Source organism: Tachyglossus aculeatus, chromosome X1 (genome assembly GCF_015852505.1).
Source record: "Tachyglossus aculeatus isolate mTacAcu1 chromosome X1, mTacAcu1.pri, whole genome shotgun sequence".
Lineage (NCBI taxonomy): Eukaryota > Metazoa > Chordata > Mammalia > Monotremata > Tachyglossidae > Tachyglossus > Tachyglossus aculeatus.
Window position 1 is genome coordinate 34,664,682 of NC_052101.1, and position 13,849 is coordinate 34,678,530.

General features: G+C 46.3%; 1 protein-coding gene across 1 annotated transcript in view; it reads right to left on the reverse strand.

Annotated features, from left to right (window-relative positions):
• GALNT10 (polypeptide N-acetylgalactosaminyltransferase 10) overlaps window positions 1-13,849 on the reverse strand; it is a 181,596-nt gene that overhangs the window by 10,918 nt on the left and 156,829 nt on the right. The window contains exon 8 of the mRNA XM_038740400.1: window positions 2,131-2,238. Within this exon, the coding sequence (XP_038596328.1) occupies window positions 2,131-2,238 (108 nt within the window). The remainder of the gene's footprint in view (window positions 1-2,130; window positions 2,239-13,849) is intronic.

Below are 13,849 nucleotides of genomic sequence, written 5' to 3' on the forward strand. Positions count from 1 at the left end.
ACGATTGATTGATTGATTGATTAAGTAGGGACCGTCTCTATATGGTGCCAACTGGTACTTCCCAAGTGCTTAGTACAGTGCTCTGCACACAGTAAGCGCTCAATAAATACGATTGATTGATTGATTAAGTAGGGACCGTCTCTATATGGTGCCAACTGGTACTTCCCAAGCGCTTAATACAGTGCTCTGCACACAGTAAGCGCTCAATAAATATGACTGAATGAATGAATTAGAACCCAGGTCCTTCCGGCTCCCAGGACCGTGATCTACCCAGTAGTCCAGGCTGTTTCTCTTGTGGAATCGTTCCCTCTAAACGTAGGAAAGAAGGGCCTTTCTGTAGGATGGTCTCTTTAGGACTGGCAGATTCGTATCGCCGGTAAATCCTCCCATCAACGCTGCTTTTTGCCAATCATCGTCATCATCATCAATCGTATTTATTGAGCGCTTACTATGTGCAAAGCACTGTACTAAGCGCTTGGGAAGTACAAATTGGCAACATATAGAGACAGTCCCTACCCAACAGTGGGCTCACAGTCTAAAAGGGGGAGACAGAGAACAAAACCAAACATGCTAACAAAATAAAATAAATAGAATAGATATGTACAAGTAAACTAAATAGAGTAATAAATATGTACAAACATATATACATATATACAGGTGCTGTGGGGAAGGGAGGGAGGTAAGATGGGGGGGATGGAGAGGGAGACGAGGGGGAGAGGAAGGAAGGGGCTCAGTCTGGGAAGGCCTCCTGGAGGAGGTGAGCTCTCAGCAGGGCCTTGAAGGGAGGAAGAGAGCTAGCTTGGCGGATGGGCAGAGGGATTGGGGGCATTCCAGGCCAGGGGGATGACGTGGGCCGGGGGTCGACGGCGGGACAGGCGAGAGCGAGGTACAGTGAGGAGATCAGCGGTGGAGGAGCGGAGGGTGCGGGCTGGGCTGGAGAAGGACAGAAGGGAGGTGAGGTAGGAGGGGGCGAGGGGATGGACAGCCTTGAAGCCCAGGGTGAGGAGTTTCTGCCTGATGCGCAGATTGATTGGTAGCCACTGGAGATTTTTGAGGCCAATCATAATACTTCACGCCGGCTTAATCTTCGGCGATTGTGGTGACTTCTACTATGAGCTGGCACCACTGGAGGGCAACATGGGCCCTCTTTTCAATCGGACGGTTGGGAAAACAGACGTGGCAAACGAGCTTGTGGCCAATTTACTTGACCGTAATAGAGAGGGCATTTCTAGGGCACAGTGACAAAATAAAAGAAATAGAATAAATATGTACAAATAAAATAAAAGAGAGTAATAAATACGTACAAACATATATACATCTATACGGGTGCTGTGGGGAGGGGAAGGAGGTAAGGCGGGGGGATGGGGAGGGGGAAGAGGGGGTGCAGTCTGGGAAGGCCTCCTGGAGGAGGTGAGCTCTCAGGTGCCTCTGGTTCCTGTCTCGTTCACCTTTTTCACCCCTCACATTGCTGTGGAAGGTCAGGAGCCACGCACGGCTCAGAGCTGCCTTTGGGATAGATAAGGAAAAAAATCCCCGTCCGGTAGGGAACTGGTTAGAGCTGAGCATCGCTGGAGATTCATTCATTCATTCAATCATATTTATTGAGCACTGTGTGCAGAGCGCTGTGCTAAGCGCTTGGGAAGTACAAGTTGGCAACACATCATCATCATCATCAATCGTATTTATTGAGCGCTTACTGTGTGCAGAGCGCTGTACTAAGCGCTTGGGAAGTACAAGTTGGCAACATATAGAGACGGTCCCTACCCAACAGTGGGCTCACAGTCTAAAAGACTAAACAAAACAAATTAACAAAATATAATAAATAGAATAAATATGTACAAATAAAATAGAGTAATAAATACGTACAAACATATATATATATATATATATACAGGCGCTGTGGGGAGGGGAAGGAGGTAAGGCGGGGGGATGGGGAGGGGGAGAGGGGGCTCAGTCTGGGAAGGCCTCCTGGAGGAGGTGAGCTCTCAGTAGGGCCTTGAAGGGAGATTTGCCACCCAGCCCTAGAAAGCCTCATGTCTAGCCGGCTTGCACTCAAAAGTGACCCGATGGGCTCTGCTACTGGTGCTGGTCTGACCGCCCCGGGAAATAGAAAAGTGACCGCCTACTTACCCGTGCTAGGCTGACTCCGGTGGGAACCTTATATGGGACGTATTTCCTGTAGATATGGCCCACCCTGGAGCAGGGAATGTCTTCCATGCGCCCGCCACACATCCACACCTGAAGAGAACACCAGAGAGACACAGGCCTTTACCAACAGTCTTTTCCCCCAGGGACACAAAGGCAAAGCAGCTGCAAAACTCTGCAGTTTGAAGGAACGCTTGTCATAAGGGAGCCCAGATCTTGCTGGTCTCAACTTCTCACCTCTGATCAACTCCTCAACTTTCATTTTACTAGTCTCCACCTCTCACCTCCAACCTCGTTAGCCTCAACCTCTCACCTCCACTACAATTCCACATCTCCTCTACATGGATAGCCCGCCACAAGTGCCGCAACGTCACCTAACTTTCCCATTCCATTTGACAAAACCACCGTTATCCCCATAGCGAAGCCAACGACCTTGGTACGAATGCGTCTTGTACGCTGCACTGCACTTGGAAGATGCCCGATAAATAATAATAATAATGATGATGGTATTTATTAAGCACTTTCTATGTGCAAATCAATCAATCGATCGTATTTATTGAGCGCTTACTGTGTGCACTTACTTACTAAGCGCTTGGGAAGTACAAGATGCCAACTTGTACCCAACAGTGGGCTCAAAGCACTGTTCTAAGCACTGGGGAGGTTACAAGGAGATCAGGTTGTCCCACGGGGGGCTCACAGTCTTAATCCCCATTTTACAGATGAGGGAACTGAGGCACAGAGAAGTTAAGTGACTTGCCCAAAGTCACACAGCTGACAATTGGCGGAGCCAGGATGCGAACCCATGACCCCTGACTCCAAAGCCCGGGCTCCTGCCACTGAGCCACGCTGCTTCTCATACCACTGCTATGCCTACTATGACTACTACTGCCAATTGCAACACCTTCCTGTCACTGACGCTTGTTTTCCACTATATAAAGGGTCACTTGCTCCATGGATTTGTTTGAACCCCGATTATTCCCTTTTGTAGATGAAGAAACTGGAGCCCGGAGATACGGGACTGACTCTAGATGACACAGGAGATCACTGTCAGAACAGGAATTAAAACCTAGATTTTTTTTCCCTATCAATGAGATTTATTGAGTGCTTACTGTGTGCAAAGCAATGTCTTAGGAGAGTACAATACAACAGAGTTGGTAGACACCATTTGTACCCACAAGAAGAAGCAGCGTGGCCTAGTAGAAAGAGCAAGGGCTTGGGAGTCAGAAGGATGTGCGTTTTAATCCGGGCTCCGCCACTTGTCTGCTGTGTGACCTTGGGCACTTAACCTCTCTGTGCCCCAATTACCTCCTCTGTAAGATGGGGTTTAAGACTGTGAGCCCCATGTGGGACAAGGACTGTGTATAATCTGATTACTTTTTATCTGCCCCAGGGCTTGCTATGTGTCAGGAACTGCTCTAAATACTTTTTTGTTTTGTTTGCTTTTTATGGTATTTGTTAAGCAAGCACTTACTACGTATTTAACAAATATCATTAAAAAAAACGAAAAAAAAAATGAGCTTACAGTCTAGAAGACTGTAGCCGCTTATAGAGGCCGCCTCATTCCACTACGGAAAGCCAACCCCGTTTGGCACGACCCGGGTCACTTAGAGGAGGCAGACGGCGATCCTTTCGTCTCTTCAATGTCCTCACCCAACCTGGGGTTTTGTGCTTGTCCTCCCTTTCCCCGGCGTGGCTCACGGGTAGGGCCATTTGAGGCCCGCTGAAAGGTACCTCAGCACACCAAATCTGATGAATCGACGGTTAATAAATTGTCAGGTCCCCAAATTTCATACCTCGATGGGGCTCCAGAGTGGAGTAGAGTCATTATCGGAAGGGAGAAAAACCCCCCTCCCACCGCACCCGCTCCCTGAATACTATCTGCTAGCGATCGTTATTATGATTTCGATTCCCAGATGCACTCTTTGTCCTCTCTGATTCCCCAGATGTAATCTAAGCGGGCTGTAATTAGTGGAAGGCCTTGCCCGAAGAAATGCAATTATATTCCAATTCTGGAGGAAAAAAAAATTGAGCGGGTCAATGGAAGAGAACATTGGTCTCAAGATAATGGCCTCCCGATGCTAGATTAATGTCAAGGCCAAGCCAAGAAGCCTATTTCCAAAGCAGGAGATATTGATCCAGAGCCAACATCCTATAACAATAACTCTTCCTCTATGCAACATGATTGATGCGGACGCAATGCTTTTGTCTGATGGATGTCGCTGAAGCAGTTACTGTTGTGCCCTCTGCCATTATGGTTTTCCAGCGGGGAATACCTCACACACTTCATTTCTGAAAGCCCCCACTGCTCGGACGATTAAGGCAGCTTCCAGTTCACTCTCCCCCGTATGAAACCTGCATTAGCTAACTAGGCTAAGACACTCAGCCCTCCACCCGCTCGCTGAAGATTCCCGGACATCGACAGCTAGCCGATTCTGGCCTCCCTCCTGTTTTCTTGGCGTGGTTCGGATTTTCGGGGCTATAATTGCGGATGACGCAGGGTGACGGCATTCTTGTTGACTCCATCATCATCATCAATCGTATTTATTGAGCGCTTACTGTGTGCAGAGCACTGTACTAAGCGCTTGGGAAGTACAAGTTGGCAACATATAGAGACAGTCCCTACCCAACAGTGGGCTCACAGTCTAAAAGGGGGAGACAGAGAACAAAACCAAACATACTAACAAAATAAAATAGGATAGATATGCACAAGTAAAATAGAGTAATAAATATGTACCAACATATATACAGGTGCTTCATATATACTCGATGCTTCATCTATATGACCCAAGGGCCCTGAGAGCATCCAAGAATATCGTGGGAACGTGGAGGTGAATGGGGAAGTGGAGACGAGGGGAAATGTGCTGGAGGAGTGTTTGGGCTGTGCCTTTCTCATTACTGATTTGTAGCTGTAAACTCCCTAAATCATGAGCCGATTTCACCAAACAGAAGGCGCTTCAGTAACGCTCTGCCCATAGGGAGACAGATACTAAGCTAAGAATGGTTAGTTCAGACATCCTTCGCTCTCTTCCTGCCTTGCAGGATACCTACCAACCCTCCCTGGCATTGTCACGGATGAGAGTCTGCCCTAATAAACCAAATTCCATTTCTTTTGCCCAGAGAGTTTGTGACCTGTGCGCTGGGAAAATACACAAAAGGCTCTCGGGAGGGTTTTTTGGCTGGTGAAGAAGAGAAGAGAAGCAGCATGGCCTAGTGGGATCAGTTCTGATCCCGGCTCTGCCACTAGTCTGCTGTGTGATCTTGGGCAAGTCACTTCACTTCTCTGTGCCTCAGTTTCCTCATCTGTAAATCGGGGATTAAGTCCGTGAACCCCATGTGGGACACGAACTGTGTTCAACCTGATTGTGTTGTATCTACGCCAGTGTTCAATATAGTGCCTGGCATAGTAAGAGAAGCATGAGAAGCAGCGTGGCTCAGTGGAAAGAGCCCGGGCTTTGGAGTCAGAGGTCATGGGTTCAAATCCCGGCTCAGCCACTTGTCAGCTGTGTGACTTTGGGCTCCCCCTTTTAGACTGTGAGCCCACTGTTGGGTAGGGACTGTCTCTATATGTTGCCAAGCCAAGTGCTTAGTACAGTGCTCCGCACACAGTAAGCGCTCAATAAATATGATTGATGATGATGATGAAGTCACTTCTCTGGTCCTCAGTTACCTCATCTGTAAAATGGGGATTAAGGCTGTGAGCCCCCCATGGGACAACCTGATCACCTTGTAACCTCCCCAGCACTTAGAACAGTGCTTTGCACATAGTAAGCGCTTAATAAGTGCCATCATTAATAGTAAGCATTAACAAAAATCATAAAAAATACAGTTTGGTAACCCGGGCTTAACTTAGGTCCTCTCAGGGAGGTTGATGAGAAGAAATGGCTAGAGCTGATTAGTCCATTACTCATTTCACTGTCTCCTTTGGTTCCGGGCTCTCTAATTCTGCTGCGGTGTCGGGGGAGTAATAGCTGGGATATACTATCACCGCTGTGGATGGCAACGAAAGATGGAGCAGGAAACTGAATTAATTTTTGGCCGTAAAATCCAGTTTCACTCTCCAGCGGACCGGTTTTGTTGGAGGCTGTTCCGAAAATAGGTTCGTCCAGGGATCGGTGTTTTCGTCGGGGTCCGATGACAGACACTCTCGTGAAAGCAAGCATAGTTAGGTGGTGATCCAGGAAGACTCCATGAAAACCATGGATACGTCTCCGTCCCTCCCTCCACCCCACTGCGTGTGCCGTCACTGGGGTCCCGGTGGCGGGCAGTAGCTGCGACGACAGCACAACCGAGAAAATGCAGGAGCACACGCCTGGACTTGTAACCCCCTGGAGCTGCAGCACAGCTGTAACAGCCGTAGTAACACACAGAAGGTTGTAATTGCTTCCCGACAGATGGACCTGTGGAGTGGGGAGGAGCCCCCACACTCTAACAGTAACGTACGGCAGCTCCTGTTAATAATTAATAATGATAATAACAATAATATCTGTTGAGCACTTCTGAGCCAAACACTGTACGAAACGCCGGGGTAGACAGAAGATCCCACATGGGGTTCACAGTCCTCCCCCCGACCTCTTTTAGACTGTGAGCCCACTGTTGAGTAGGGACTGTCTCTATATGTTGCCAATTTGTACTTCCCAAGTGCTTAGTACAGTGCTCTGCACATAGTAAGCGCTCAATAAATTCGATTGATGATGATGATGATGAGCAATCAATCGTATTTACTGAGCACTTCTTGTGCGCAGAGCACTGTATTCATTCAATCGTATTTATTGAGTGCTTACTGTGTGCTGAGCACTTGGGAGAGTGCGATACAACAGAGTTGATAGACACGTCCCCTGCCCATAGTGGGCTTACAATCTAGAGGGGACTTCTGTACATATTCTAATATTATGTAGTTTCTCTTATCTAAATAATAATGATAGCATTTTTATTAAGCGCTTACTATGTGCAAAGCACTGTTCTAAGCGCTGGGGAGGTTAACAAGGTGATCAGGCGGTCCCACGGGGGGCTCACAGTCTTCATCCCCATTTCACAGATGAGGTAACTGAGGCCCAGAGAAGTGAAGTGACTTGCCCAAAGTCGCACAGCTGACAAGTGGCGGAGCCGGCATTTGAACCCATGACCTCTGACTCCAAAGCCCGGGCTCTTTCCACTGAGCCATGCTGCTTCTCGAATCTAAATTTATTTCAATGCCCATCTCCTCTACAAGACTGTAAGCTTCTTGAGAGCAGGGTTCTTGGCTCCCATGTATCAACCAATTTTATTTATTGAGTGCGTACTATGTGCAGAGCATTTTAAGAGGGAGAACAGGTACAGAATCCTGATTTTGCTATTGAGGAAACTGAGGCACAGAGAAGTGAAATGACTTGCCCAAGGTCACTCAGCCGATAAGTGGTGGAGCCAGGATTAGAACCCGGGCTCTCTGATTTCCAAGACTGTGCTCTTTCCACTAGGTCAAGCAGCTCCTATTTGTTTTGTTGTCACCTCCTGCACATAGCCAAAGTTGGGTAGGGACCGTCACTATATGTTGCCAACTTGTACTTCCCAAGCGCTCAGTACAGTGCCCTGCAAGCAGTAAGCGCTCAATAAATACGATTGAATGAATAAATGAATGAAGTTCCCAAGACTGGCTTGATGCAGCAGCAGAAGCAGCGGCAATTCTCTGCAGCACCCAAGAAATCAGACAGAGTGAGGCCTTCGAAACCTGTATTATGACACGCAAATCAAGCTAAGGAACTCGAGTGGAAAAGGTAGGGTGCCAAAGTGAAAGAGATCCAGATCCTCAAAGGATCTGAGGATTTTTTCCTCAAAAATCTCCAGTGGCTACCAATTAATCTGCGCATCAGGCAGAAACTCCTCACCCTGGGCTTCAAGGCTGTCCATCACCTCGCCCCCTCCTACCTCTCCTCCCTTCTGTCCTTCTCCAGCCCAGCCCGCACCCTCCGCTCCTCCGCCGCTAATCTCCTCACTGTACCTCGTTCTCGCCTGTCCCGCCATCGACCCCCGGCCCACGTCCTCCCCGGGGCCTGGAATGCCCTCCCTCTGCCCATCCGCCAAGCTCGCCCTCTTCCTCCCTTCAAGGCCCTGCTGAGAGCTCACCTCCTCCAGGAGGCCTTCCCAGACTGAGCCCCTTCCTTCCTCTCCCCCTCGTCCCCCTCTCCATCCCCCCCATCTTACCTCCTTCCCTTCCCCACAGCACCTGTATATATGTATATATGTTTGTACATATTTATTACTCTATTTATTTATTTATTTTACTTGTACAGGTCTATTCTATTTATTTTATTTTGTTAGTATGTTTGGTTTTGTTCTCTGTCTCCCCCTTTTAGACTGTGAGCCCACTGTTGGGTAGGGACTGTCTCTATATGTTGCCAATTTGTACTTCCCAAGCGCTTAGTACAGTGATCTGCACATAGTAAGCGCTCAATAAATACGATTGATGATGATGATGATCTGTGCAGACTGCCATGAAACCTAAAACTTCTACACACTGTAAAAGACATTACATAGCCATCATGATGGTATCACTGAAGAGTGAAGAGGGTGTCAGTCTCATCCCGGACAAGGAGGAAATTCTCGAAAAGGATTCTGTAAGCTCCTTGTGGGCAGGGATCACATCTACAAACTGTGTTGTACTGAACTCTCCCAAGTGCTTAGTACAGTGCTCTGCACACAGTAAGTGCTCAATAAATACCACTGATTGATTGAACCTGTAACTATTGGGGAAGTCACTACAGCCATGAAACATGGCAAAGCACACCTGCTGACATCCACAAGCATGGAGGAGACACCTTTCTTAAGCTCCTCCTCAACATATGAATCACTGAGGAAATGCCCCAGGATCTCCGAGACACCACCATCAACGCTACTTCGAGAAGAAATGCGAAAGATTATTACTCTCCACAGCAGGTAAGAGCTTAGTCATAATATTCCTAGATCGGGCTACATGAGAATATCATCCACCAAACACCCCTGAATGCAATAATGGCTTCAGATAATAATAATAATTGCTGCGTTTTTTAAGCACTTACTATTTGCCAGGCACTAAGCGCTGGGGTAGATCATCATCATCAATCATATTTATTGAGCGCTTACTGTGTGCAGAGCACTGTACTAAGTGCTTGGGAAGTACAAGTTGGCAACATATAGAGACGGTCCCTACCCAACAGTGGGCTCACAGTCTAAAAGGGGGAGACAGAGAACAAAACCAAACATACTAACAAAATAAAATAAATTGAATAGATATGTACAAGTAAAATAAACAAATAAATAGAGTAACAAATATGTACAAACACATATACATATATACAGGTGCTGTGGGGAAGGGAAGGAGGTAAGATGGGGGGATGGAGAGGGGGACGAGGGGGAGAGGAAGGAAGGGGCTCAGTCTGGGAAGGCCTCCTGGAGGAGGTGAGCTCTCAGCAGGGCCTTGTGCGCTCTCAGTAGGGCCTCAGTAGATACAAGGCGACAGAGTGAACACAGTCCTTGTCCCACATGGGGCTCACAATCTCAATCCCCATTTTACAGATGAGGTAACTGAGGAACATTCATTCATTAATTCAATCATTTATTGAGCGCTTACTGTGTGCAGAGCACTGTTAAGCGCTTGGAAAGTACAATTCGGCAACAAAGACAATCCCTACCCAACAACGGGACAGAGCAGTGAAGTGACTTGCCCAAGGTCGCACAGCAGACAAGTGGCGGAGCCAGGATTAGAACCCATGACCTTCTGATTCCCAGGCCTGTGCTCTATCCGCTATGCCATATTCCTTCTACTCCTTCAGATCACGGTGTGCCACAGCAAAAACAATTCTTTATGGCATGAAAGATGCAGGACAAATTCAGAAAACAGTACCAAGACCTCTAAATAGTTTTCTAGAATTTATGAACATGTCTACCAACTCTGTTACATATTGTACTCTGACTGAGGTTGCTGTGGGGTGGGGGGAGAAATAGTTGGGATATAATGGCACTGCTGTGGATGGCAACAAAAGATGGAGCAGGAAATTAAATTAATTCTTGGCCGTAAAATCCAGTTTCACTCTCCAGTGCATTGGTTTTGCTGGAGGTTGTTCCTAAAATAGAGCTCTTGAGACTGTAAACTCCTTGTGGACAGGAATCGTGTCTACCAACTCTATTGTATTGTACTCTCCCAATTCAATAGGGAAGACTGAGGTTATTTACCAGCCATCGCAGATTTTTCTTGGCACATCCAAGTTAAAAACTGCCAAGGAATTCTGCTATTGAGGCAGCACACTGTCCATTTTCTCCTATGGTTCTTAATTTCATTGCCTAACTAAGGGTCAGGCACTCCACTTACTCGGGAGATCTTTATTTATAGCTGAAATACCCAGACTTACCACAAACATCAAAGTCCAACGTTTGGAGAGGTGCCTTCAGCATTACCTTTGTCCTATATTTAGCATTTAACAGTGAAACAGGATCACAAACAATAAGGAACTGGAATGCTGTCAGGTCATCAGCTGATGCTAACCATAACCCAGGTTTGCTGGGCAAGGAATAATGACGGAAGACGGAAGACATTTGCCTTGGGAAAATGAAGGCCACGTGGAAACTTGAGATCCGGAAAGGTGAAGTGGTTTGCCCGAAGTCCCACGGCAAATCAGCGGCACAATCTGGCATGCAGTCCAGACAGAGCTACGGGACTGGAAAGATTTATGCTTGGCCCATTGTGAGCAATTATAAGTCCACTGAGAACTAGACTGACGAGGAGCTTGGCTCTCAAAAATTTGATGCTCCAGAAAGAAAACTCTCTGGCTTCAGTTTCTAGAGTGGCAGTGTATAGAACTGGCAGCAACTGCGATCCTTTTTGGACTCTACGGGCAGATTTTGTCCACATCCTCATTACGGGTATTTGTTGATCACCTACTATGGCCAAAGTCCTGTACTTGGGGAAACGTATGAAAGAAGTACAGGAGGAGATATCCATCCTGGAAGGGGCTTATAATGCTAACAGGGACGATTAGAGAAGGATACTATGGCAGGAGAACACATTTGGAACATAATCATGTCATTTTTACAATCATTTCTTGCCATTATAACATTTGCACTCCCTGGCTGCCTCTTTGGTAGAACCCTTTTCCTCTCCATCCCTCTGCTGAGGACGCAGCTGCTAACTCCAGGAGCCCTGCTGCTCTGCCATAAGGAATCTTCAAATGTAGCTTGCCAGCTTTGCTCTCGGGACTTTTTTTTTTTTTTAGGATTTTTCCGCCTAGAAGTGGCAGAGTGCCACTCACCCAGTACAAATCCAATTTTAAGGCAGGTTTCCCATTCATTTTCATTGTTGCTTTGATTTATTTTATTAGTGAACTTCTTTTGTGCAGAGAGGGAATTCATTATGGCTTCTATACAGACAATTACCAGTCCTTATCTACCAAACTGAAGAAGAAACAATGTGTTGTGATATGCATCAGTGAAACACAATGGAATGACTAAAGAGAAAGAATTTAAAACAGCTCACTGCTGAATGGGGAAAATATACACGGTTAATGTTCACTGCAAGAATCTTTGTCAAGAAGATAGCTGCCACAGGGCAGCATGGTTTCCTGGAAAGAACAAGGGTTTGGGTATTAGAAGACTCTAGTGCCACCTTTGCCACTGGCCGGATGGTGGGCAAGTCACTTAATCTCTCTGAGCCTCAGTTAGGTCATCCATAAAACGAAGAGGAGGTTCCTGCTCTCCCTCCCTCTTGGATGTTAAGCCCAGCATGGGCCTCTCTGTCCAAACCAATGATGAGACATTAATTCATTCATTCAGTCGCATTTATTGAACGCTTACTGTGTGCAAAGCACCGTACTAAGTACTTGAATCTTGCTGATTATGAATCTACCCCAGTAATTTGCACTAAGTGCTTAGTAATTTTTAATGGTGCCTCTTAAGCGCTAGGTGCCAGGAGCTGCAGTACGCAGTGGGGTGGTTACAAGATCATCAGATTGGACACAATCCTTGTCCCTCATGGGACTCTCAGAGGGTAGAGGATTTAATCTCCGTTTTATGGATGACGTAACTGAAGCCCTGAGAAGTGAAGTGACTGGCCCAAGGTCACACAGCAGACAAATGGCAAGGATTAGAACCCAGATCCTTTGACTCCCACGTATGTGATCTATATGTTGCCAACTTGTACTTCCCAAACGCTTAGTACAGTGCTCTGCACACAGTAAGCACTCAATAAATACGACTGAATGAATGAATGCTCTTTCCACTAGGCCCTGTATTAATTATTATTATTAGGAAAGCAACCAACCTCCTCTTTCTCTTCCCACACCCAAAAACTGTGCACCATCAATCAATCAATCAATCGTATTTATTGAGCGTTTACTGTGTGCAGAGCACTGGACTAAGCGCTTGGGAAGTACAAGTTGGCAACATATAGAGACAGTCCCTACCCAACAGTGGGCTCACAGTCTAAAAGGACTGTAGCCACACAATCAGTATGGCAGGAGAAATATCACTAATTCATTTTGCTGTTAAAATCTCTGCTGAGGATCATTGAGTCTTTTCCTAAGTTACCTGGTGACTGGCCTTATTCTTCTATTAGTTTTCTGACGTTTCATACATAGCCAAAACCTTTGGCTAACAGGTTACTGAATTTGTCTCAAGTGGAAAGTATTTCCTCTCCTCTCCTCCCATCATCCTTAAGAAGAGTATACTGGGAGGTGATAGGATTACAGCCTAGTAATAGAGCATTGGCCTGAGAGTCAGAAGGTCGTGGATTCTAATTCTGGCTCTGCCTCTGTGTGCTGGGTGACCTTAGGCAAGTCACTTCACTTCTTTTTGTCTCAATTACCTCGGCTGTAAAATGGGGTTTGAGACTGTGAGCACCACGTGGGATAGGGACTGTGTCCAACTTGATTTGCTTGTATTCACCTGGCACACAGTAAGTGCTTAACAAACACCACGATTATTATTATTATTATTAACTAAAGTGCACTTCAACTTTTTTCTACTATCACTATCACATAGCTAGCAGTCCCAAAATTCCCATTCTGCATCATAATGGAAAAGGACTACAGTGCCCCACCTCCTCAGTTGAATGGTTATGAAGTGGATGGGAATTAAAAGCAAAGAAGCTCAGAAAGGAGAACGAACAGGATACTCATGGGGGTAGTGTTAACTGTGATACTTAGTGACCCCCTTTATATAATTGTCCTTTTTTAATGTAAAGCAAATAGACCGCCCTCATTTCTTCTCCAGTAAAGCAAATATTACAATGAATTACCCTTAGGTGGGGGGAGGTGAGAGGGTTGAATTCTCCATATGTTATTAAGTATGGCTGGCTGAAAACAGAGGTTACGAAAAAATCCAAGTTTGATCTGATGGGTATGGAATGGAAGGTGGAATATGAATTTTGATGAGAATGAATGGGAATCAGACCAAATATATAGCCTGTAGAACCCAGGGATGGTTTTCTAGATTGCAAGCTCCTTAAGGGCAGGGAAAGTGCTTACCAATTCTTTCGCATTGTACTCTCCCAAGCGTACTGCAGTGCTCTGCACATAGTAAGCGTTCAATAGACACCAATGATTGACTTTTGTATTCAAAGTCTACGAACTGTGGCTGAGAGAAATATGCCACCAACTCTCCCTGCCATACCTCTTTCAATGCATACATATTTTCCAGGTGCTTGTTGTAGCACCAAATACTGTTTTTAATGCAAGCATTTACACTTTAATGCATTTAGACA